General features: G+C 36.9%; 1 protein-coding gene across 1 annotated transcript in view; it reads left to right on the top strand.

Moving 5' to 3' along the window:
- EFEMP1 (EGF containing fibulin extracellular matrix protein 1) overlaps positions 1-26,253 on the top strand; it is a 58,119-nt gene that overhangs the window by 11,197 nt on the left and 20,669 nt on the right. Inside the window, exons 2-4 of the mRNA XM_039344376.1 lie at positions 9,179-9,266; positions 10,874-10,922; positions 12,305-12,553. Of these exons, the coding sequence (XP_039200310.1) occupies positions 9,186-9,266; positions 10,874-10,922; positions 12,305-12,553 (379 nt within the window). The 5' untranslated portion in view covers positions 9,179-9,185. The remainder of the gene's footprint in view (positions 1-9,178; positions 9,267-10,873; positions 10,923-12,304; positions 12,554-26,253) is intronic.

The raw sequence follows: 26,253 nt of genomic DNA, 5'->3' as shown, positions 1-26,253 counted from the left end.
AGGAAAGCAAAGGCTCAGAATGAACAAAGACTTGCAACAGAAATTAAGGATAATAAAAAAAATTTCTTCCAACATATTAACAACAAGAAAAAAGTCAAGGAAACTGTAGTCCCACTAAAGAGAGAAGATGGCAAGGAAATAACAGGCAACAGGGAGAAAGCAGAGCTACTTAACTCATTCTTTGCATCAGTCTTCAAACAAAAAGAAACTATAGCCCAACATACCAAAAAAATCACTGCAAAAGACAAACTAGAAACAAAATTTAAGCAAGAAAATGGTAAGAGAACACCTTGATGAATATAAATCGCTGGGACCCAACAGACTATATCCCAGAGTTCTGAAGGAGCTGGCAGATGTTATCTCAGAATCATTGCACCATATCTTTCACAAATCCTGGAGCACAGGGGAAGTACCTGAGGATTGGAAAAGGGCTGATGTGGTTCCTATCTTCAAGAAAAAGAAAAAAACGGACCCAGGAAATTACAGACCAATCAGTTCAACATCAATACCTGGGAAGATCCTAGAAAAGATAATCAAAAAACAGATCTGCAAACAACTAGAAGCAAACAAAGTTATAATTAGTAGCTAGCACGGGTTTGTTAAAAATAGAACATGCCAAACCAATCTTATTTCATTCTTTGATAAAGTGACTAAACTAGTAGACTAGTGAAATGCTGTGGACTTCAGTAAAGCATTTAATAAAGTAGACCACAAGCTGCTCCTTGGTAAGCTAGAAAAAGGTGGAATAGACAACATCACCACCAGATGGATCTGTAGCTGGCTGGCAAACCATACTCAACAAGTAGTCCTCAATGGCACTACATCCTCATGGAGAGAAGTAAGTAGTGGGGTACCACAAGCTTCGGTCTTAGGCCCAGTACTTTTCAATATCTTCATAAATAACTTAGATGAGGGAATTGAAGGGGAACTCATCAAATTTGCAGATGATACCAAACTGGCAGGAGTAGTCAACACCCCAGAAGACAAACTCAGGATCCAAAAAGATATTGACAGACTTGAACAATGAGCCCTATCCAACAAAATGAGTTTTGTTTTATATTTAGGCAGGAAAAATCAAAGATTTTTTACAGATTAGGCGATACCTGGCTTAAAAACAGTAACTGTGAGAGGGACCTTGGTGTCCTACTGTATGATCACTTGACTATGAGCCAGCAGTGTGCAGCAGCAGCTGAAAAAGCTAATACAATCCTGTGTTGTATAAACAGAGGCATAGAATCAAGAACATGTGAAGTATTAGTACCATTTTATACAACCCTAGTAAGACCACACCTGGAATTCTGCAGCCAATTTTGGTCACCATATCACAAAAAAAGATGTTGAGAGTTTGGAAAAAAATCAGAGAAGAGCAACTAAGATGATCAAAGGGCTGGAGACTAAAACATGAAGAACAGCTGCAGGACTTGGGTTTGGCTAGTCTAAAGAAAAGAAGAAATAGGGGAGACATGATAGCAGTATTCCAGTATTTGAGGGGCTGCCACAAAGAAGAGGGGGTCACATTCACCAAAGCACCAGAGGGCAGGACAAGAAACAATGGTTGGAAACTGATCAAAGAGAGAAGCAATCTGGAATTAAGAAGAAACTTCCTGTCAGTGAGGACAGTTAACCAGTGGAAATCGGGGGTGCTCTATCACGAGATTTTCAAGAAGGGGCTGGACAGTCACTTATCTGAGATGGTATAGGTTCTCCTCCTTGAGCAGGAGGCTGGACTAGAAGATCTCCAAGGTCCCATCCTGTTCTGTTCTGTTCTATTCTGTTCTATTCATATTGAGGACTAAAATTCTTAGTTTTTGAAGTTCTTGGCAAGTTTTACAAACCTTCCTAACTGTATTGTCATTTTGATTTTACAGAATAGTAATTTTAAAATAGAGGTTGCATATATTGCAAGTCAATACTATCAGGAAGAAAAGATTAATTATGAAAAGGCATCACAGTTCAAAACATTGTCATCAAATTTATCAGGAAATGCTTTTAAATATAACAGAATAATCATTACTTTAAAGCTAGTTAATCTGCTGTCGCGTGATAATTTAACTCCACTTAACAAGTTCACACAAAGATTGCAATAAGATAATAGGACCAAGCAAGAAAGGGAATGAAATGCTGAAGAGGCAGTTCCCTTTTGCTTAGCCATTGCAGCATAGCTGCTTTATTTCCATTTCCTTTGTTGCAATATGAACTTACAGGAAGCAACCTGCCATGTTGCTAATGATAAAGGTGAAGAGATGGCCTCTTTTGTAAGTTACTCCATTGCCAATATAATACCTAACAATGCAATCTGGTGCAGCTATGGATTTTCCCACTCATATCTCGACTACAGCTGTGTATTACTATTAACATAGACCTATTCCCCTGTTGTTTTTTTAAAATTTTGTTAACTTTGGCTAGACAACAAAGAGTGATTTTTGATATCTTTTCTCCTTTGGACATTTTGCCTGCTTTTATTTCTGACACAATGTAAAAAGTAAGATTCCAGTTTTGGCCCATAGCAGATACAAAAGAAACTTGTAGGGCAGTGTTTCTCATCCATAGCAACTTGTGGAAGTGCGGACGCCAAATCCCAGAATTCCCCATCCAGCAAGCCCACCCATCTTAAAATCATTAAGATTGAGAAATGCTGAGGTAGGTAATGAGGTGAGATGGAAGGAAGTGTTCTAAACTAACACTCCTTCAGTTGGAAAATTAAGTTACAAATATTGCCAGAATTAGATCACAACAAGGGAAACTCTAACCTTGCTTGGAGAATTAAAGATGCTGAATAGAATCCACTAAGTAAAACACAATTGTTTAAATGTTTTTGCTTCAGTTAAAATTTGGAGCAAGGGGGATAAATGTTTTCTAAGTGTTTTTTTACCTAGATGACTTTCCCCATCTGTGAATGTTTTGGTTGGCAATCATTTGTGTGCTGCTCAGTGTTGGACTGTGATTGATGCTGTCCTAAGTTGTATTCAAATGTCACCAAGGTTGTCCACAGGGAGATGATAAAAATATCAAGATGGTTTCGACTCCATCTTGTTTTTATTCCGTCCTGCAAAAAGATGTCCCTGAATGATATTAACACTGTTTCTACCCATCAACTCTGGAAGAGCCATAAAACAAATACATGGGGTTTTTTTACCTTCTTCTTCTCCCTGATTCTCACTTCTCACTTAACAACAATTAAAGGTCTCCACTTAAATATTTCCTACAGTTTTGCTTCATATGGGAGTCAATAAGTAAGAAACACAACAGAATTTTGCCAGAGGGCCTGTTGCTATTTACAAACAATTATTTGGCAGTGTCTCAACTTGGATGGTAGAAAGTGGATGAAGTGCTCCATGAGAAATGACCTTGGGATGAAAAAGCTGTTTCATGAAATCACAAAGTAAATCTCTAAGGCCTGAAATGACACCACCTCCCAATCCTGGGCTGTTGCCTGTTCCTGTAACAGGACCAAAACATCTGTATATAGCAAACAGTTAATATTTGAGTCATTTAGAAACAGTCTTGTTGCAACATTTGCCAGAATGATCAATGATATATAAATGGGGGGGCAAGAGGGTGGATCCCCCCTTAGTTTTACACATCCTTCTTTTTAAAAACTCTTAGTTTTGTTTCCAATTATATGCTACATCTGAAGAGTTGGTATGGAGATGTGATTATGAGATCATATGTTTTTTAATACAATTCCATAGCAATTCAGAAGTTCAGGCTTTAATTCCAGATGGTGTCAAAACTTTGAAGCTCATGAACAGAAAAAACTATTTTTTCACAAAGTTTTATTTATATGTGTTGCTTGAAATCTCCCTCCCTTTTTCTTTTTCGAGAGAGAAAAGAGGTTTGGTGCACTTCATATGGTTCGTTCAAACCAGTGCACACTTTGAAGGGATGCGCTCATGCAGAGTAGCTCTGCCAGCCCTGCTACCATGCATCCTGCTAACCAATTTTTTAGAAACTAAGGGAAGGGAAGACATGTTTTTATTGCTTTATCTTTTCCTCGATGTTTCTCAGCAATTTAGAAGATCTGTGGACTACAACTCCCAGAATTTCCCAGCCAGTATATTTGCTGGAGAATTCTGGGAGTTGAAGTCCAGACATCTTCAAATTGCTGTGATTGAGGAACACAGTTTTACATGCTAATAGCCCCTTACCTGCTACTTATTTCATGTATAGTTATACTAGACACTTGGTCAAATAAATCTTTCTTAATTTAAGGGATATTCACACTGCAGTAGTACTTTCCTACTAAGAAGTTAGTTTTGCTTAGTTATTTTTGCTTGGATCAATGGCTTTTACTGTCAGAAAATCAAGTATGGAGTCACTGCCTGTCACAAAATGATACAGTCAGTACAGAGTAAGAACTGGATGTAGAAACTACTATTGTTAGTGCATATCCAGATCACTTTCTTAATATTTTAATCAGATTTTCTATATTCACATCAAGACAAATTAAAATAATTACAACTAGGTTGATTGTGGCAAAAGCAGTCAGTACTATATATTGGTAGAGTTACGTGAAATGACGTTTGTTGATACAAAAAGCAGTCCCTGCACCTGTGAGAAAGCACTAGGATAGGAAGAAGAAAACTGGATACTCGTAGAGATGATTTAAAAAAATCTGATAAAGCCTTGCTGTTTCCTGGGAATGAGAGAAAATGAGATTGATGGCAGGAAAGCCAGTATTGTATCTGCCCACCAAGGGAAGCGTATGAGCTTTTTAACTGAGTTGGAAGGATGGTTTGTCAGTGGAAATGACTAATGGCTAAGGTGGCCAACCGTCCTCCTTTTGGGAGGACAGTCCTCCTTTTTTGAGTTCTGTCCTCCCTCAAAAAGTGTCCTCCTAAATGTCCTCCTTTTCCATATATCGTCCTCCTTTTGGGAGGACAGTCCTCCTTTTGGGAGTTCTGTCCTCCCTCGAAAATGTCCTCCTAAATGTCCTCTTTTTCTATATTTGAAGACTAATCTGCAGGGCTTTTTTTTCCTCATAGAACGCCCAGAAGGCGTTCCGGGACCTTTTTTTGATGATTTTTTTTCAACTTTTGCCTGAGCTGTGCTACTCCCCCTATTGGCTTTCGAAAGCCAATAGGAATTGCTGCTGAGCGCGTCAAAACACCCAGGCGGCAAACTTTGCACCCCTCACTGCTACCCAACTATACCATCTCTTACTTAGTTCTGCAGATAGCTGGAGGAGACTGGAGTGGTAAGTTTCTCTTGATCTTCCCTGTTCAGTTCTACACGGGGATGCACAGGGTAGGCAGTGGTGCTGGGGGGTGGCTGCAGGGCGGGAGCCAGCGCGGCTGGTGCTTTGTGAGCCGCGGGGCCGGCTCTACGGGGATGTGCAGGGTGGGCAGTGGTGCTGGGGGGACAGCTGCAGAGCCGGAGCAGCTGGTGCTTTGCCTTTGTGAGCCGTGGGGCCGGCTCTATGGGGATGTGCAGGGTGGGCGGTTGTGCTGGGGGGCAGCTGGGGGGTGTGGCTGCAGGGCCGGAGCTGGCGCGGCTGGTGCTTTGCCTTTGCGAGCCATGGGGCCGGCTCTACAGGGATGCGCAGGGTGGGCAGTGGTGCTGGGGGCGGCTCAGGGCCAGAGCTGGCTCGGCTGGTGCTTTGCGAGTCGCGGGGCCAGCTCTCCATGGCAGGGCAGCTGTGCTGGCGGTGCTGGCGGCGGTGCTGGCGGAGCGGCTGTGGGTGGGGGCGCGGCAGGCAGTTGACCTTCCATGGTCCGCGCCAGCTGGTGGTCTACGCAGTGCTGACCTGCGCTGCCACCACCTTACCCTGCGCATCTACGTGGCCATCCTGGAGTGCCTGGCTCACAACACCTGCCTCCGCCGTCCACCCCCGCGCAGTCCAGCCATGTAGATTTTTGGACAAGTGAGAAATCGAGATTGAATGTTGATACTCTGGCTGCAGCACTTGCCGTAAAATTCAATATGAAGGATATTTCTTGTTCAGATATTTCCAATATATTGTTAGAAGATGATACATTGACAAAAAATATTCATTCAATGGAAAAGTACTCATTTAAATAATTAATAGGCATGTAAGCATAATTACAATATAAAATGTTATTGTTACAAATGTTTTTATTATGCATTGATCATATTATAGTGTATTCTGTATTATTGTTGCAATAAATACAATGTTTCTTTTATTTACGATATTTTTTTCTTCAATTTATTCGTGTCCTCCTTTTTGTTGTAAAAAAGTTGGTCACCTTACTAATGGCTCTTCCGCACAACATACTGAAATTGACTCAAAGGGTAAAGTCAGTGTGACCTGTAAACTGACCAAAGCCAGGGAGATGAGGGATAGAAGGTGTTATTAATTATATATTTATTTGAAAATAGTAAGGTGGTGACCGCAACCTTGCAATTGAAACCCTTTTAGTGTACCTCTTGACTTTTTTTCCCTGCCATGCATACACCCTGGCACTTCAGTCTTCTTTGGCAATGCCAGTAAGGAGTGGGGGACTTTGCTTAGTTGTTATGTGCTAAAGCCCCAATGCAGCTGTGTGGTGTTGATTTAAGATATGTGTTTCCTGTGTCCCTTTTCTTATGTAAGTCACTTTACTTATTATTGACTCTCAACTTTCAATTGACAGTGAAGACACAGACAAATTAAACAAAATTTAAAGATGGGATTTGAGTAAATGCAGATGCTGAGTTTTTGAAGCTATTAGTCCTCACAAAGATACAGTTTTTTTCCCTGACTAGATCTTCGTTGAAGCACTTCCACACTGCAGTCCTATTCATATTTATTGGGAAGTCCCAATGTGATCAGTGAAACAGTATTTTATTTTCATTATTATATTATTTTATTGTATACCCTACTTTACATTTAGGTACTCATAGTCCTAGTTATTCTGCAACCACAACCTTGTGACCTACTTTGGACTGGCCCAGAGTCACCAGTTGCAGCACTGTGGCTTAAATTAAAATCCAGAGAGTTTTGTTAACAGTACTGAAAGTTTTTGGCCAACAAAATATTAAATGATTGATTTCATTTTTGTTCTTTGGATTGTTGTTCTGTGTTTGCTTATATCTGGTATTTAATTACAGCAGTTATACTACAACATTCAGAATGACTGCAGGTGTTTAATTTGTTTCCATAAAAGTTAAAAAAAAATAAACTCTTTTAAATGTCTGGATTTCACAAAAGTGCTTTGTGATTACATAAATAACGTTGCTTTAAATAAGATATTGGGCACAATCTGTTTTGCTTTATTATAATGCTTATATTTTTATTTCCAATTCTGGAAATATACTAATGCCAACTTCCTTTAGGGCTATATGCCTCGGAACCCTTCCCCATAATTTATCCCAGCAGCTCTGCTCTTTTCTTCTGTCTTGGGGAGAAGTTTCATAAAATCTTCCAATATTTGTGTAACAGAATAATAGAGTTGAAATAATAATAATATTAATAACAACAATAATAATAATAATAATGACAAAAAAGTCTGGATAGTGGACATGGCAGTGCCTGGACACAGCAGAATAGACGAGAAAGAACTGGAGAAGATAAAAAAATACAAAAACCTACAATTGCCTATTACTGTGGCAAAAGCAAGCAAGGGTAGTACCAATAGTAATAGGCTCCTTGGGTGCAATCCCAAAACAACTGGAGCACCACTTGAACACCATTGGCATTGACAAATTCGCCATTAGTCAATTGCAAAAGGCGGCCTTACTAGGAACTGCTTCCATCCTGCGACGATATCTGTAATACCATCAAACATCCATATCTACCTATCCCAGGTCCTGGGTAAGGACTCGATAGGTAGAGAAAAATGCCAAATCCAGTCTGAACATCTGGCTGACTATGCGATGATCGATGATGATGATGATGATGATGATGAAAAAAGTTAGAAGGGATCTTGGAGGTCATCTAGTCCAACCCCTTGCTCTGGCAGGAAACACTAAATCATTTCAGACAAATGGTTGCCCAGTCTCTTCTTTAAAACTTCCAGTGTTGGAGCATTCACAGCTTCTGGAGGCAGATTGTTCCATTGATTAATTGTTCTAACTGTCAGAAAAATTATCCTTAGTTCTAGATTGCTTTTCTCTTTGGTTAGTTTCCATCCGTTGCTTCTTGTCCTGCCTTCAGGTGCTTTGGAGAATAGCTTGACTCCCTCTTTTTTGTGGCAGCCTCTGAGATATTGAAACACTGCTATCATGTCACTCCTCATCCTTCTCTTCATTAAACTAGACATACCTAATTCTAGCAACCGTTCCTTATATGTTTTAGCCTCCAGTCCCCTAATCATCTTTGTTGCTTTTCTTTGTATTCTTTATAGAGTCTCAACATCTTTTTTACATCGCAGTGACCGGAACTGGATGCAGTATTCCAAGTGTGGCCTTACCAAGGCATTGTAAAGTGGTATTAACACTTCACGTGATCTTGATTCTATCCCTCTGTTAATGCAGCCCAGCACTGTGTTGGCTTTTTGGGCAGCTGCAGCACACTGCTGGCTCATATTTAAGTGATTGACCACTAGGAGTGACCTTGGAGGTCTTCTAGTCCAACCCCCTGCTCAAGCAGGAGACCTGTACCATTTCAGACAAATGGTTGTCCAATCTCTTCTTAAAAATCTCCAGTGATGGAGCATGTCATATCTGATGGAGCACATCAGTGATGGAGCAGGTCACTTGAACATCATATCTGTGTGTATTTTAGTAATGCTAACAACAAACCTTTTAATTTATTTACCAAATGGATGCTATTCTGTAGCAGCATTGTAAATATTGTGCACATACTGTAGTGAACACATTTAAATATAATTAGTAGACAGAGTGCGGGTTCTTTTGCCTGTGACTGGCCATCCAATAAGCTAGTTGAATGATATTTTTTTTTCTTTACAAAACCTGTTAAATTCAGAAGGGTGCTTTCAGCCATGCTCTTAGATCTTAGTGGTAAAACCCTGTCTGGGGAAATTGCACGATTGAATGGATTTTTTGTTCTGATATTTAGCTGCATGAAGAAAGCTAGAATCTTTCTCCTGGAACCTTGTTTTTCATTTAGGTAAAGAGGAATTATTTTACACAGCAATTTCAAATGCTGCAGCCTAAATAATTGTTTTATTGAATAGCAGGGTACTTTTAGCTGAAAGTAACATAAAACGCATGGAGATGCCTATCTTTGTGTGAGTATATATCAAGCATTTTAAAAATGGATGTTATTTATTTTTAGATTCATCATGGTCATCTTTGCTATCCTTACTGCTCTGATCCTTGCTACAGGACACTCACAAGAAACAGATGAAACTATCACATACACGGTAAAGATAATATTTTAAAGGGAGAGAGAAAGAGAGAGAAAATATATAGTATGTTAGAGAGTTTTCAAAAATATTATCTTTTATTCATTCAGAGAATCTGCGATTTCCAGTGAGATGATTTAGAAAGCCTTGCCAACAAATAACCCTGTATCTAAACCAGAAATCTCACTTTTACTAGACAATCATTAGTTCAGTAGCCAGTTAGATCCAAACATAATTCAGAATGCTGGTTTCAACTTTAAGTATCCTAGATGCAATACATCTTAGAGCAGATTCCTTGTGTCCTCCAGAAATTTGGACTGTAGCTCCAATGTATCAAAGGATAACAAGAACTGCAATCTAGTTTAGCTAATGGCAGAGATATGTAGAAAGCTGCTTTAAGGAAATATTCTTTTAAAGCATTTGTTTTAAAGAGCACAAAGCAAATTTTGTGTACATCCTGTGATGAGATATAAGTCAGTGAATACCAAACCCAACCAAGGTAGTCCAAGAAAAGTTAGTTGGAAGTTCTGACAGGGACTTGAAAATATGCTTATTCTTCTAAGCCAATTTTCCCAATCTGCTGTTATCTTAGTGTATGGATTATAATTCTCATTAGTTTTATGACTTGATAATTATGAGATACTTCTTAAAGATATAAGATTCCTTACTACTATGGCAATTTGGGAAGTTGTCATCCAATACTTAAGGAGGATGCCAGGTTGGAGAAGTATGTTCAAATGTAATGTACGGGTAGTCCTTGACTTACAACAGTTCATTTAGTGACCGTTCAAAGTTACAACGGCACTGGAAAAAGTGACTTATGACTGTTTTTCACACTTAGTAACAGTTGCAGCATCCCCATGGTCAGGTGATCAAAATTCAGATGCTTGGAACTGGTTCATATTTATGATGGTTGCAGTGTCCTGTGGTGATGTGATCAACTTTTGCAGCCTTCTGACAAGCAAAGTCAATGGGGAAGCCAGATTCTTAAAAAAACAGGTTATTAACAGCTGCAATGATTCACTTAACAACTTTGGCAAGAAAAGTCATAAAATGGATCAAAATTCATTAATCAATGTTTCACTTAGCAATTGTGGTAATAACTTGAGGACTACCCGTAGTCTCTGTGGCATCTTTAAAATGGAGAGCTCAGGAATGGAAACCTTGAGCTTCTGCCATTCAAATCTAGGAGGCTGGTCTAGGCTAAGGGCTGATACTAAATTTACATGGTTCTGACAGAGGTAGGAGGTTTAAACAAAATATTGTAAAAAATGTTAAAATACTGAACTATCTAGAAATAATTGTGTAGTACTTTAATGATAGATTAATCTTTGATTCTTCAAATAAATTAATTAAAGAGTCTTCTAAGTATTATCAACAAAATTTCAGCAAGATCATGCAGCAGCCTAGATGATATAGAGATTCGTGGGGTATAAAAAGATTGAATGCAGAACTCCACAGGGATAATGTTTTGATAATTGCTGTGAAAAAATTCTTTAAAAATCCTGTATGAAGCATAATATATAGTTGTGATGAATGAAAATATGCCTATTCATCAATCATTTTGTGGCTTTACATCACTGCATTTAATCTATTTTTCTGGATTTTGTTTATTTTCTATGCAGCAATGCACAGATGGTTATGAATGGGACCCCCTCATGCAGCGATGCAAAGGTACAGTATACTATATTAAGATGTGCATTAATATTTTCATATCTGTCAGAAGTACTTATCTTGCATAATAAAATTTCATCCATAGATTTCCGAGTGGAAGCTGTTTATGGAGAAGGCAATGGGGAAAATGTAGAGGTTTTCATATATTCAAATTTGGAGCCATATCTTTAATAGCAGTAGTTATCCCAATTGTCTGTGTTTTGAGTCACCTCCTGATACTTTTTTTTCTTTTTTGATCCAATGACAATGATCCACATGGGTTGTTCTTTTTGGATTGTACAAGTGTACAATTTTATAAAATGCACACATATGGCTGAATAGTTCATCAGTCCTGTCATATTTTATATGAATGATTTACTTAAATAATTTATATGGCTGCCCAACTCATGAAAGCAGCTTGTTAGCTAAGGGAGGATTAAAAACATTAAAAGAAAATATAATAAAACAAAAACAGAAGCACATTACATACAGCACAACCAAGACTACACTACAGATATATTCCAAATCATTACAAAACAGGCTTAGATGATGGAAACCAGGTTTTCAAGGTTTTATGAAAGACTGTCAGGGTCAGGACCATCTTAATCTCAGAGCATATGGTGTTCCAAACGAAAAGCACTTGATAGAGATAATCTGTTTCTTGGATCCTACAAGGTGACTTAGATCATAGAAGGGATCCAAGCATATCTAGTGGAACAGAGACAAAAGGAGACGGGGTTCTGCCAATAACCAGACCTGTACCATGTATAGCTTTAGAGATCTGAATTGCATTCAGAAGCTTATAAGGAGACAGTGTTACATGAGCCACCCCTGACCCATGTCAAGAGAAGGCTGATTAAAGTCACTCAGTACCCTCAATCTTGGACTCCATTGCTTCAACAAGGAAGCTATTTTGTGGCGGGAAGGCTGGTATAGTAAGAGAATCTGATCCTTCCTGATGACTGCTGATTAGAAAATGTGTTCCAGGATTCCATCTCTCTTTCCTTCTTTTATTTAAAAAATAATTAAATAAATCTACTCCTCTTTTCCAGAGTAGTGTTCATCTTCCAATATACTCTAGTTAGGGGAACACATTTACAAAATCAAATACATATTTTAATAGCGTACTCAAAATCAGAATGTATTGCCTGTCTGCTGTATTACAGTATAGGTAGGGTTTGTTATACTACCTATTCAAAACCATAGACACATCTCTAATAGAGAACATGAACCTGTCATCTGATGCTTAGTTTTATAGTTGTTCATTCATCAGTCCACTTTTTATACTAATTATTGATAATTTCCTGAAAACTACTGTTTATTTGAGATTATTATTCATAACAAAGAACATAGAGCTCACTCTGTTTAATAGCTCTTTTTCTTCTTGTCTTTACTAATCACAGATATTGATGAGTGTGAAATTGTTCACGAAGCATGTAAAGGTGGAATGAAATGTGTTAATCACTTTGGAGGATACCTCTGTCTACCCAGATCAGCCCAGATCATTGTCAATAATGGTCAAGAAGAAACAGTATCAGAGACTGGTAGCAGAAATGGTAATCCCATCATCCGTCGGACGCCTCCAGATCAGGTACCATCTCGGATACAGTGTGCAGCTGGGTATGAGGCAAACGATCATAATGTGTGCCAAGGTAAGGAAGCTGTTTCACAACTCTGCAAAAGAAAACTAGAGCAATAATAAATGTGGCCATAGTGTATAATGAATTTAGGGGATAAAAATGAATGTTAGATGACATTAATCAAAAGTGATACAAAGAAAAATGGTATAATTAGTATTGCAGTATGTGATTGAATCATAACCCTGCATTTTAATACTGCAGCTGAAGACACTATACTAAGGCATTCCAAAATCTAGAACCCGGGTTAACAGTCTCATTGATGAATAGTCTGCCACCTACTGATCAAAGTACCTCCTCTGTGTTACAGAAAAAGAAAAGGTAGTATGGGAAAAGTGGAGGATTTCAAATACTAAAAGAACCATGGTGGTGTAGTGATTAGAATGCAGTATTGTTGCTGACTCTATCCACTGCTAGGAGTTCAGTCCTGACTGGCTCAAGGTTGACTCAGCCTTTCATCCTTCCAAGATTGGTAAAATGAGGATCCACATTGTTGGAAGCAATATGCTGACTCTGCAAACCACTTAGAAAGGGCTATAAAGTACTATGAAGTATTATAGAAATCTAAGTGCTATTGCTATTGCTAAAAAGCTGAGTTATCCAATAAACTTATTGAATAGTGCAGTCAATACGGAATTAGTTTCCACAATGATGACTACAGATTCAGATAGTTTTAAAAGCAGATTGCAGAAATTCACAAGGAAGGAGTATATCAGCTGCTATCAGCCAAACTAGCCAAAAGGAAACTGCAAGGCCAGACTCAATATAATATTAGCCAGAAGATGGGACAAAGGGTGGTGAAGGGAGATTGTTTTGGTTTCCTCCATTTATGGGCTTTCTGAAGGTATTAGGCACAATCCACTGGGAATTTCTCACTGCAGATCCATAAAAATTTCTTCTGGGCAACCTCTGTGTAGGTAAGCATGAAGATTAAAAATGAAAAATCATAATTCAGACAATACATTTAAAAAGCAGATAATTATTGATCTATAATATATTGTATATTACACTCTCTATTGTAGAATAACAGCTAAGTACAGCTCATTCACCTTAATATCATTTATATTAATGATGGACAATCCACTGCATACAAACTGTATGCAACCTGAATGTACTTTTTATTAGAAATTTCTGAGAAACAATTTCTTTTTCTTTTCCAGCAGAAAGCATCTGCTAATAGGTATATAGAATAGAAAATATCTATTAATATGTCTGTTATACAATATATAGATCTCTAGGGGTCTAAACAAGCTGACCTAATCTGGTGGTGTGGATATAGAATTCATGCTTGCAAAATATGTGATCTATTATTAACTTTTGCCCTATTTCTGAATGAAAAATTTAGAAATAATTTAGAGACAAATATGCTGTTTAGATTAAGAAATCAGAGGATAAGAAACTTAATTAGCTCAAATTAAAAAGTAAAAGATTGTTTTATTGGAATTTGAAATTATTCACGTGATTTTTGTTTATGTTAGAATTAAATATTTAAGCTGAACAACGGGAACACTGAGTTAATTGATACAGAACATTCCTGTCCCCTGCAATCTAAAAATAATGGGGTTATCAGTGCATGCAACATAGATGTGCATGCGAATAAGAATATCAACCTTGCTGTCAAACAAAATCAAGCTTTTGTGCACACCAAGTGCACTAATTAGTGCACACCAAGTGCACTAATCAAACAGGTGGTAACGAAATAACGGAACTCAGGCACCACACAGGTTATGTAGAAAGTAAACACAGGGTCATAAAGGATTCAAAATGTCTATACATGAGCAATAAACAGGGTGACTTAGAAATTCAGATAAACGAGGGCAGATATGATATTATTGCCATTACAGAAACCTGGTGGGATGAAACCCACAAAAGGAACATAAAGCTAGACAGATTTAAATTATTTGAAAGAAAGACCAAATAAAAGAAAAGTTGGGGTTGCTCTCTATAAAAAAATAAGTACATATCTAAACAAATAGAGCACAACAATGATGAAAACAGTTTTGAGTGCATTTGGGTCAATATAAAAGGGGGGGAAATGACATTGCCATAGGTGTATACTATAGGTCAGAGGTCCTCAACCAGGGACTGGTTCCGTGGAGAGAGGTTTTTCCGTGGACCAGAGGGTGTGTGGTTTTGTGTGCTGCCTGCATCTCGTGGATGGGACTTTGCTTATTTGTGCAGACTGGTTGCTGGCATGCCGCAGCCTGGTACTGGCCCACGGACCAGGGGTTGGGGACCCCTGCTATGGGCCACCCAACCAAACGGAGGAAATAGATGAACTTTTTGCTAGTCAGCTAACTAAGATAATTAGGAAGCACATCACAATAGTAATGGGGGATGTTAATTACCCTGACATCAACTGGGAGACAAACTCTGCACCAAGTGGAAGATCAAACAGATTCCTGACAAACCTAGCAGACAACTTTGTCTCCCCAAAAGTAGAGAAGGGAACTAGGGGATTAGCCATATTGGACCTAATTCTCACTAACAGAGATGAAATGATAAAAGGTGTTGAAGCTACAGGAACCTTGGGGTTAATGCAACCTAGCACTGTGTTGGCTTTTTTGGCAGCTGTAGCACACTGCTGGCTCATATTTAAGTCCACTAGGACTCCAAGATGCCTTTCATAGTTACTACTATTGTACCACCTATACTGTACCTGTGCATTTGGTTTTTCTATACCAACAAAGAAGAAAAATAACAGCTCTCAAAAGAAATCAGCATGGCTGCATAAAGAAACTGAAAGCAAAAAGGACAAGTACAAAAAGTGGAAAGAGGGGCACATAACTAAGGCAGAATATCAGCAAATAGCCTGAGCCTGCAAAAATGAAGTGAGAAAAGTTAAAGCTCAAAATGAACTAAGGCTTGTGACAAATTAAAAAATAACAAAAAAGCTTCTTTCGACATGTAAAAAAAAAGAAAAAGTTAAGGAAATAATTGGTCCATTAGTGGGAGAAAGTGACAAGAAGGTGACAAGCAACAGGGAGAAAGCAGAACTATTTAACTTGTTTTTACATCCGTCTTTACACAAAAGAAAAAAACAGTCCAACCTATCAAAAACAGTACCGTAAAAAAATAGATTAGAAACACAAGTTAAAATAGACAAGAAAATGGTAAGTGAGTACCTGTCCATTCTAGATGAGTTCAAATCACCAGGACCAGATTGATTACACCTCATGGTTCTGAAGGAACCAGCAGATGTGATCTCAGAACCACTGAACTATATTTTTCAAAGATCCTGGAGCACTGGGGAACTACCAGAGTTCTGGACAATTCAATTATATACTAATTTCATTCTTTCCAAGTCAGGTGGCACTGCATGCTGCCACTCATGTTCTGGACACTCCCAAGTAGATTACTGCAATGCTTTCTATATGGGGTTGCTTTGAAGAAAATTCAGAAGCTGAAATCAGTTCAGAATGCAGCAACACCAGCAATTTATGGCTGCGCCTTAGTACTCTCATGTTACATCATCAGGAAATGGGCCTGATGTTCTGTAGCACCACTTACCCTCTGGAATACCATTTTTCCTGAGATTAGATTAGCCCCAACTCTGCTGGTCTTTCATAAGTCCTTTTCTCTCCTGTGTGGGAACTAGGAGGAAGATGGGTGGATTTGTTGTTGATTGCTTCTTTTTTAATGTTATGTGTTATTTATCATGTCCCATTATTGTGCTGATATATTTATTATGCTAGCTGCTTAGAAGTGCTTATATAAGATGTATAGCCATATAAATTTAGTAAGCAAATAAACATTAAAAATGATTTAACCCAACCCCATTCTCAACATGCAGTCTACAGTATAGGTGCATATTTGCCAAAGGGCTGCCCAGCCATTACTTTAATATCCAGAACAACATGATCTCATTATTACTAAGACTCCTAACTCTGCTCTCAGAGTTTGGTTATTTTCTTGCAGAAGTTTCATACCCAAACCATGTAACATCATCAGCACTAGACTACCACTGATTATATTATTTAGTTTGGGTAATGAAACATCTCCAAGAAAATAACCAAGCTCAGAAGGCACCAAAGACTCCACAGTTCAACCCTGAGCTACAAATCTTCTCCTTTATTGGTATTCTGCACATTAGTATCAGTGAATCACTAGTTGGAGTCTGGACAGATCAGAGAGTTGCTGTTTTAGCCAAGGCTACATTACTTCAATAACTCTCTGCCAGGGGGAGCAATAATGGATGAGTCCAAATCCTAAAGTACTGTACACTTTCTCCCAATATTCCCAACACACACACATACACTTATTGTAATGTCATTCTAAGAGGATTGTTAGTTTATGCAGCAAAAAATCATGTACCGTAAGCACCTCATGTCTTTCATTGTTCCCATTCTTTCTTGTTTCAACTCTTCGGCTTTTTTTTTCTTTCCCCATTTTCCTTCCCCATTTTCTTCTCCATTTTTAAACCAGTTAATCCTTACAATGATAATAGTAGTAAATCCTCCATAATAGTAATAGATCCTTACTATGGTAATTAATTAATAGTACTACTGTAATGAGTAATTAATAACTAGTCATTAATACTTACTCTCTGCAACAAGTAAAGGCTAAAAAAGTCAGAAGTGGAGAATTGGAACATAGAGAGATGGAACCAATATTTGACATCTTAGGGAAGGAGGCTGGCCCATGGAAGCAACATAGAAATAATGTCATGAGCTGGGGATTAGAGGCAATTAGTTCCTTAATTCATAGTATATCCCAAAAAGATGTGATTGGCTGGAATCTGAGCAATGTCAATCAAATTAAGATCAACCTCTATGGATGGTGGGCAGTATTTACTTTGGATATTCATAGGTTACACAGGCCTACCACATATTATGTTCTCATTTAACTATGTCTAGTAGTTGTACTGGTTTCAAGATGAGTTAATGCACTCAGTTTGTGCCTGAAAAATCATATTTGAAGGTAAAAGCTTGAGATTTGTGAGGTGTTAACTGCAACTTATTTTAGCGTAAGGAATCCCTCTAAAATTTTTAATTTCTGCTTTTAATTCAGAAAAGTGCAAATTAATTTGAAAATGACTTTTTGGTAAATGAGGTTGGCACTTTAAATAAGGATACAGGGAAACAAACTACAGTAATTTAAGACAGCTTGTTTTTATTGCACTAGATAACCACTATTTAATAGAATTAGATGGAGAGATATTGAGTTTTGTTTTTCTCAGTTAAAGCCAAAGAATGAAAATGAACAGCCTGAGATTTGGATGGGTTTGCTGACGTATGTTTGGTTTGCCATTGGCTTTTCTTCAACAAGTGTTTATGAATAAAAAATGGAATTTGGCTTCAGGTCTTTTCTTTCACAAAATGATACACACTGAGGGAACAGATGCTGCACTATTTATACTAACAATAAAATGGGAAATAGCTTCCAGAGTTTCCAACAATATTGCAAGCCTTATTCCTAATTGTGCAACCAAAGAAAAATTACTAATATCCTGGGAATTTTTGAAAGAAAAGTGATAAAAATAGATTTTTGTGCTTCACACACTAATGAATGTTATTCATTGACTACCTTTTTAAAACGATGGTAAGTTTTAACCTTGTTCCACATGCACAGATATGAACAAAAGGTTAGTGCCAAAGCACAGTAGCAGAATAGGGTTGCTAATACCAGAGGTCAGAGTACATGGTCCAAATTCAATCCAAGAATCTCCATTTAAAAGTTTAGGGAATAGGAATGGCTGTCCTCTGAGCCTCTAGCATTGCTTGTCACTGGAATAGATAAATGGACAGATAACGGATAAATTGTCTGATTTGGTAAAAAAACAACAACAGGATTTCATGTTCCACCTACATGGAAAAGGTCCAGAGAATATCAGAAAGTAGGTCTGGAAGAGTTTACCTTCTGTAATAAGTGAACTCCAGATGATTGAATGAATATCAGTAATTTAAATACAGGACAAGTAAGTACTTATTCGAGTAACATGCAGTTAAATGCTACGTTTCTCTCCCAAAAGATGTAGAAATGACGACGGCTTTCACTTACATGTTTACTTACAAGACAGTTCTACTAAATTAAATATGTACCACAAACATTTCAGTGACATTTCTTGAAAGTAAAAACATGCATAGGATTTGGCTGTAATCCTATGCTCATTTATCTAAGAGGTAGCTCCATAAGAATTAATGAATGAACAAACGAATGAATGAATGAATGAAATTTTGGTAAAACTGAAAGAAAGGGAAAGGATGTAATAGATGTGAAATAAGTTATTCTGAGTTAGTAAGTAAACTTGATGAATACAGTATATGCAGAAGAGTAAAGATGCAATTATAAATAAAAGGGCTAAAGCATATATCACAAAATCTATGAATTGGTATCACCTAATTTGTTGTAGGTACATATGAAAATAAATATGAAGGTTGGTGATAGTTGTATGCTATATTCTAGCAAATGGTGATAATAGAAAAATCAGTTGCCAAGTGCCAAGATCGGAATCATGTAATCGCAAGGATTCTGGGGCATCAGGAACCGCAAGGACCTGGGTAGCCACCATTCATTCAGCACCATCATAACTTCAAAAAATCACTGAACAAATGGTTGTAGATTGAAGTCTACCTGTAGAAAAGATCGCTGTGGTTTCCTTATAGAGAGACTGTGTACTAGAATGAACTATAAGTTACAAATAAAGGCAAGAAAACAGCAATTAATTGAATTTGGGGACACTTTTAGATTGTTGATAAAAATAGGGAAAAATAATAAATAGCTCATTATGTGAATGTTTGTTGAAAGAAGCAAAAATGTCTGTGTATCATTTGCTTTCAGGTAAATGAGAGTTGGATATATCAGGAGAAAAATAAATCTTATTTTTTAAATACTTTAAGTATTTAAATCCCTGTGGTAAAAAAAGAAACAGTCAAGGGTGCTAATGAATGTAGGTTAAATATAAAAGAGAGTGAATAGTGTGACTCAAGTACATTGAAGTATATGTGATTATATAGAAAGAACAAATCAGGATCAAAGTTGTTCTTTCTGAAATTAAGAGCATGATGAGAATAAATATATGCATGGACAACATATAAATAACAGGCTAAATATTGTTAATAAACCATACAAGAAGCAAAATAGTAACAAATGTTGAAGTTACAGAAGTCCTTGAAAGCTTCACTAATTGTTCATATAACCGCTACAAACATATATGACTTTTTTAAGTTACAAAAGATCAGACTTGGATGGAAAATACTAGTAACATAGAAAACACTGGAATCATTGTACAAAAAAGAGAATAATTATAAACACTTATGGAACCAACTCATAAAATTATGTTTTAACGAAGGGTTGGAAATCTTTTTTGATGCAGACAATATCTATCAAAGTTCAAATGTCAAAATCCTAAAAGCATTCTGTTATTCCATATATCTCTTTCAAAGACTCGTTTGCAACTGATGTACAGTATGGTCTAGTAATTAGAATGTATAAACAAAAAATTATTGTGTACATATTTGAGAAGGGTATAGTAAGGAAGCTTTCTATATCCTGAAGAGTTATACTTTACTTTATCCAGTGTAGGCTATGTGAAATAAAAATACAAAAGGGATTTGCAAATTATAGAGTGATTAAGCAGCTTGATCTATATGTGGTAATTATAAAATATCTTCTATATTAATTAACATTTTTGTGCTTTATTTGTGTCATGTTGTTGCTCTCAAACTTTAGTAAAAGAGCATTCTCTAGTTGTAAATCTAGTGGGACTATTTCCACTTTTTGTTGTATATAATTAGATACTATTGTGCATAATATCAAAATTCAAAAAAGATACCATGGAAAGCAAGTTGAGCTAGCTATTTATTTTTATAAATTACAATGATCCAATAATACAGTAACTTTGAGCAATTGTAAGGCTTTTCTCTTCACAGCAAAAGCTCTAATGAAGTAGTGAATTAAGCAGTGCTAAAAAAAAACATAGTTAAATTAAAGTGTAGTCATTCCAGGATATTCCATTTGGTTTTTCACTGACTATGATCAGGCTGTATTGAACTGCCCTGAGTACTGTATTTGGGTTGTGGGTTTTTTGTTTATTTGTTTTTGTACTTTGGCACAGCTTATTGATTCCCCATCTTTCTCCATATGTAAGAAGGGCACTTTTTGGGATACATGAAATATGAAACAGTGACATAGTAACAAAACATACTTACCTTACTTTACATAATATGCATACTTTGTTTTTGATCTAAGGGCTCCTGCTGTTTTACTGTTTTGTGCCCAACCTAGGATTGTTATTACAATATGAACAGCTATATCAATATTTTAAATATAAATAAATAAAACTAAAGAACCGCCTGAATACTACAATCCAGCCACATAGTGTATGAATTATTGTGATGAAGGTCACACAATCTGGTGAACTTTGAAATCTAAAAGATCTATTTTAAATCTTTGAATTCTAAAATAGATTTTCAGGTAATGTTTATGACATTCTTTGAAAACTTACATAAAGAGTAAACTAGATGGCACATTTTATTTTTAGATATTCTATGCATAAATTTGGATGCCTACTCTAAGATATTCTCACTGTGACAGGGCGGTGTTCCTAGGAGGGATGATCTTTACCTCAGCTTTATCTGAAATAAAATAATTTGGCAGTTAATTAATAAAAGAATTAAAAATAGTTCATTAAAAATACTAAGGAAAACAATAGTCAAAGTTAAAAGTGAATCAGTGATGGCTGTGAGGTATGTCTTCGTATATATATCCAGTTGTTTTCTGGAAGAAGCTTATAATAGAGACCACTTGAAAGAAAGTTCCATAACTGGGACACCAAATGGAAGAAGGGTGTACTTTGGGCCACATTTCTGTAAATCCACTTGGACTTTCTGACTAATTATCTATAAATTGCATGACATTAGGAGAAGCAAGTTTTTAGTATTTGGCTTTCAAGACTATTTGTGTTGATCTCTTGTCATTCTTGAACTGGTCCCTCCAAGATTTTTTGCCCTTGCCTTCTTCATAGGGCTGAGACAGAGGGCTAAGAACACACAGTTGATTTCATGCCTAAGGTAAGACTAGAACCTATAGTCTCCTGGTTTCTACCTGATGCCTTAACCACTACCCTAAAATGGCCCTCTTTCAAGACTAATAGAAGCACACTAAAGAAAAGAGGTCCTACTATTAAGTTTGGGATATTAAGCAATAAAGGTGAAAGATCTCTTGTGAACTGCATTGTGCAGCACACAATTGGACAGTGTGAGGTGCTGGTGATCTGCCAGTCCCAATCAGTACACATGAACAGGAATTGAAGCTGGAGAAAATTGAAGATGATGAAAAATGATGGGGTTTCTTTAGGTAAAGATGCCTATTGTGGGAAAAATACATCTGACTCTATATGTAGCATGGTTATTAAATTATTTTCCACAGTGTGAATCTCTTGTATATTAAATCAGACAGTCCAACTCAGATGCTTATAAACTTCAGGTGTTAAGACAGTTTCTTTCCCCCATATTAGTATTTAAGAATTGGTAAATATATATATTAGGAAATCAAACCAGAATAGCTTGTATGCAATGTATGCATAGAGGTCTTTTATTGAGCTATTCCTCTTATGCTCACTTCAATGTAGATTTTAATAATAAACAGCAGTAGTTCCACAAGCATCCATATTAATTATTTTGTTGCAAAAATATTGAACCACAACTCTTTGATTATGGCATGAACCTATATTTGTTAAATAATTCTCGAAAGACTCTTCTAGGATTGATCAACTTATAGTGGCTTTATTTTTCTGGTGCTCAAAGCTGTCCTTTCATACCACTTTGGATCTACATTGCACAATAGTGGTGAATTTCTTTTTGCTTTTATTGGCGACCAGTTTATTCTTCCATTGCACCCAGTTAATAAAATTACAGAACTAACATCTAAAGTATATGTTTATCTCTTGCGTTATTTCAACAAAAGCTTCTTGGTAGGGATCACTTAAGAGAAATAGTATCAGATACAAAGTCAGCTGTGAGATGATTTTATTTATTTAAGTATGCTAACTGAAATACTCACTGATAGGTCCATCTTCTGGGACTTTTTGTGAGGCTACAATACTATGCTTATTTTACGCAGGAATAAGTGCCTTTAAAACTTTACCTGAAAGACAGTTCTGTTAAATTCAATGGAGCTCCCTCTTATGTAAATGGGCATAGGGTTACAGCCATATCCTATGCATGTTTTTACTTTCAAGAAATGTCACTGAAGTGTTTGTGCTAAATATTTAATTTAGCAGAACTGTCTTCTAAGAAAACATCTAAGTGAAAGCAGTGGTCACGTCTACATCTTTTAGGAAAGAAACACAGCATTTAACTGCATGTTACCTGAAGAAGTACTTACTTGTCTTGGGTTTAAGTCACTGAATCATTTTCTGTTTACAGAAAACAGAAAAAAAAGAGCTAACCCAATCATTCACAACTCTCTATCAAAATCACTTCTTTAAAAAAAAATCCTTAAGGTTAAACATTTTGACATTTATCTATAAATTTAAGAAAGTCAAAATATATCATTACCTTACTTTAGAAAGATGGTGAAAAAATTAATAAATAACTTTCAAGTTCTTTGAACTTTAACTTAATGCCAACCTGCATGATTCGTGGTGTTTTGAGGAATGGGGTTATTTCCCATTAAGGAGTCTTTGCCAGTCTCCTTCAGATCTTATTAATTTGAGTTAAACTTTGTAAATTAATCATGCTTATGCAGATATTTATCCTTTAAATAATGGCTATTGCTCAATTTCATATAAGCTTTTCCAACAAAAATGCTTCCCCCCCCCATATCCCTGAAGAAATAAAAAAATCACTGTGGGTAATGAATCAGTAAACAGATCAGTGCTACAGGCAGGTAAGCTCTCAGTTGTTGCCTGGGCTATCTGCAGTAGAAGACTGGTAAAGAATAAGTATTTTACATAATTGTTTTAAGAATTGATGTGCTAATGTAGTACGGTGTCCCCTATCTCCATTTATAAACCCCAGAATACCAACAGACCACCATTGCCAAAAATCAGTGTTGTCCTTTTGGGGAGAGAAACAAACCTGCAATAAATATGGGATGAACTTAGTTACAATAAATAAAAAAAATCTCCTCCCAGGAGAAGGCTGTTGTTGAGACATAATGTCAGAAGTTCATACTAGGTCTAAATTCCTTTAATACATCTCATGCGAACCTACCTTGTTAATATCCTGACATGTTCTGAAATGCTCCCTATTTTTGCACACTGTTCAGATTGTCAGCTTGTGACATGAATAAACCTTGACTACATTCCTTATCCAACCAAGGACATACCTACCTCTTTGCTAGAGAATCATATGGACATCTTTGATGGGGGGAAATCACCCTAGCTTGTTCCTGGCTGAGCTCTTCAAAGGCATATTTTAAAGCTGGAACAGCATCAGGAATCTACTTATTTACTCAGGGAGTTGTAGAGAAAGGAACCTGCTGCCAAGAGATAACATGATGGCAGATGGAAAACAATATCTTGGTTCAGATAAGTCGCCTCTTTTGATAGCTGCCACTGAACTCAGCTTGAACTTCATTTGCAGCATGTAAACTAGAAGCCCCAGAATAGCCAAGGTTTTTTTCTTCAGAAGGAAAGTTGGGGATAAAATTAACTTGAGTGGGTGGACAAAACTATTGGTACAGTGTGGTAGCACCTGTGCCAGAGCTCCAGGTAAAAAGGACCTTTTAGATGGCAATGAGCGGAAAGACCAAAAGGTCCCTGGAAAAATTGCTGCCAGATTTGGGGACATGGGCTTAAGGGACAGAGGGCTAGAAGGAAGGTAACTTCCTATATAACAGTTTACTCAGCTAACACAGTAAGAGGGTTTAACCTCAGCTATATCTCTCAGCAGTAAATTCTCCCCTTTCCTCTCTATCCCACCATGAATCACTAGTCACTAATGCAGACAGCCTCTGAGTCACAGCTCTTAACATTAGTACTTTTGGCACATTCATATTACAGGTTTAAACAAGCACAGCTTTATTACCTCGTCTTGGGGAACTCTAAGAATTTTATTTCATGGGATAAGAAAACAAGGATTTCTGAGGGCAAATTCTCTGCACCAATTCTCTGGATTCTTTGGGGAAAGCTAGAGCAACAAAGGAAATCAAAGGATAACTCAAAAATATGTTTGTATTGCAGATGGAGATATAATATAAGTGGCCTTAGCCAGGTACATGAAGCCTGTAACTAAACAGACACAAGTTTCTCCACCACTTCAATTCTTGGTCTAGAAAGGTTTTGCTGGCTTAATACTGAGTGGAAAGATGGTATCTGTAATTGGCAGCAGGAATAAACTTGAGAAGCAAGTCTAAGAGCCACAACCAAGGTGATGGTCAAATAAAAAAGAGTTGAGTCCCAGGCAAAAATGTAATTTTAGAAAATGTCTCAGGCTTGATCTCCCTAGTTCAGGGGCAATCATGGCGACTTTAAGACCTGTGGACTTCAACTCCCAGAATTCCCCAGCCAAGCTTTTAAAAATGCAGATAATTAGAGAGCCAGTTTGGTCTAAGGGTTAAGACCAAAAGCAGGAGACTGTGACTTCTACTCATCCTCTCTCATCCCAACCCACCTCGCAGGGTTGTTGTGGGGAAAATAGGAGAAGAAAAGTGTGTTGATTGTATTTGCTGCCTTGAGTTATTTGTAAAAAATAATAAAGATAGGGTTAAAAATAAATATATAAAAATTCTAGACATGAGATTTTCTATTCCTTTTAAAGAAATAAAGAAAGCAGCTTCATATCCAATACTACATAATTATTTCATTTATGTTTCCCTTATCTTTTGATTTATTTTTACAATTGTTGAGGTGATGAATCAGAAAATTAATTTGGTTATTTTATTTTATTTCAGTGTCCTTCTGCTTTTTTGTTTCAAAAAAACATTTTTAAAACTTCAGAAAATGGTAATGAAGAGAATACATGGAACAGTTCCATAATAATTCTGAAAAATGTGCCAGAGAAGGAAAAACACTTTTTATCTGTAATTATATTTTTGAATATCCTCCAAAATTCTTTTATTAAATGCAGGTCACACTTTATAATTTGCAATATTGTATCTTTTAAAATGATGGTAACAGTCTTCCCAATATGCTGTCCTGCAAGTACGTTGGGATTACGATTCCCAGAATTCACAATATCATGTAGAAAAGTACCCAACAATGTAAATCCCAGTAAGTGTAATAAAAAGACTTCAGCATTTAAAGCTGTGATAGTGGAATAGTGGAAATACTCATTTATACTGTTGTAGCCAGTCTCATCATGGAATGGGGATGAAATAATGGGAATCATGGGGACAAGATGGAAATCCACGTTATCAGAGCATGATTGTATCATGATTCATGTTGGTGACTTGTGATTCAATAAAACTTGCTTTGGATGCCATTGTTAAAACATTAGATCCTGGGCAACGAGGTCTTGGATTTTTCCAACCCTGCAACTAGCAACCAAGAGTAACAAGTTCCTAACACATGCTTGGATAGCTAGGACACAATGCTCTGTAACCATGGACCTCAGATTGTTAAAAGTTTAAAAAGATATCAAGACAGCTTGTGGCTTGTTACATAAAAGGGGCTGTTCTAAAGGAACAATTGCACTGAAGTCTAAAGGGCTGGTGGGAACCATGCTGGAATGCCAAGCATGGCTATGATTATCTAGTTGTAGGAAGTGAAGTGCGGAGATTAGAATGTTACATAAGAAAACAAATGAGCTGAATGAGTCAGGGGTTTGGGG

Source organism: Crotalus tigris, unplaced genomic scaffold, assembly GCF_016545835.1.
Source record: "Crotalus tigris isolate CLP2741 ecotype Arizona unplaced genomic scaffold, ASM1654583v1 scf7180000017903.3850313, whole genome shotgun sequence".
Lineage (NCBI taxonomy): Eukaryota > Metazoa > Chordata > Lepidosauria > Squamata > Viperidae > Crotalus > Crotalus tigris.
Note: the sequence above shows the minus strand (reverse complement) of the source record. Positions and strands in the feature narration are given on the sequence as shown.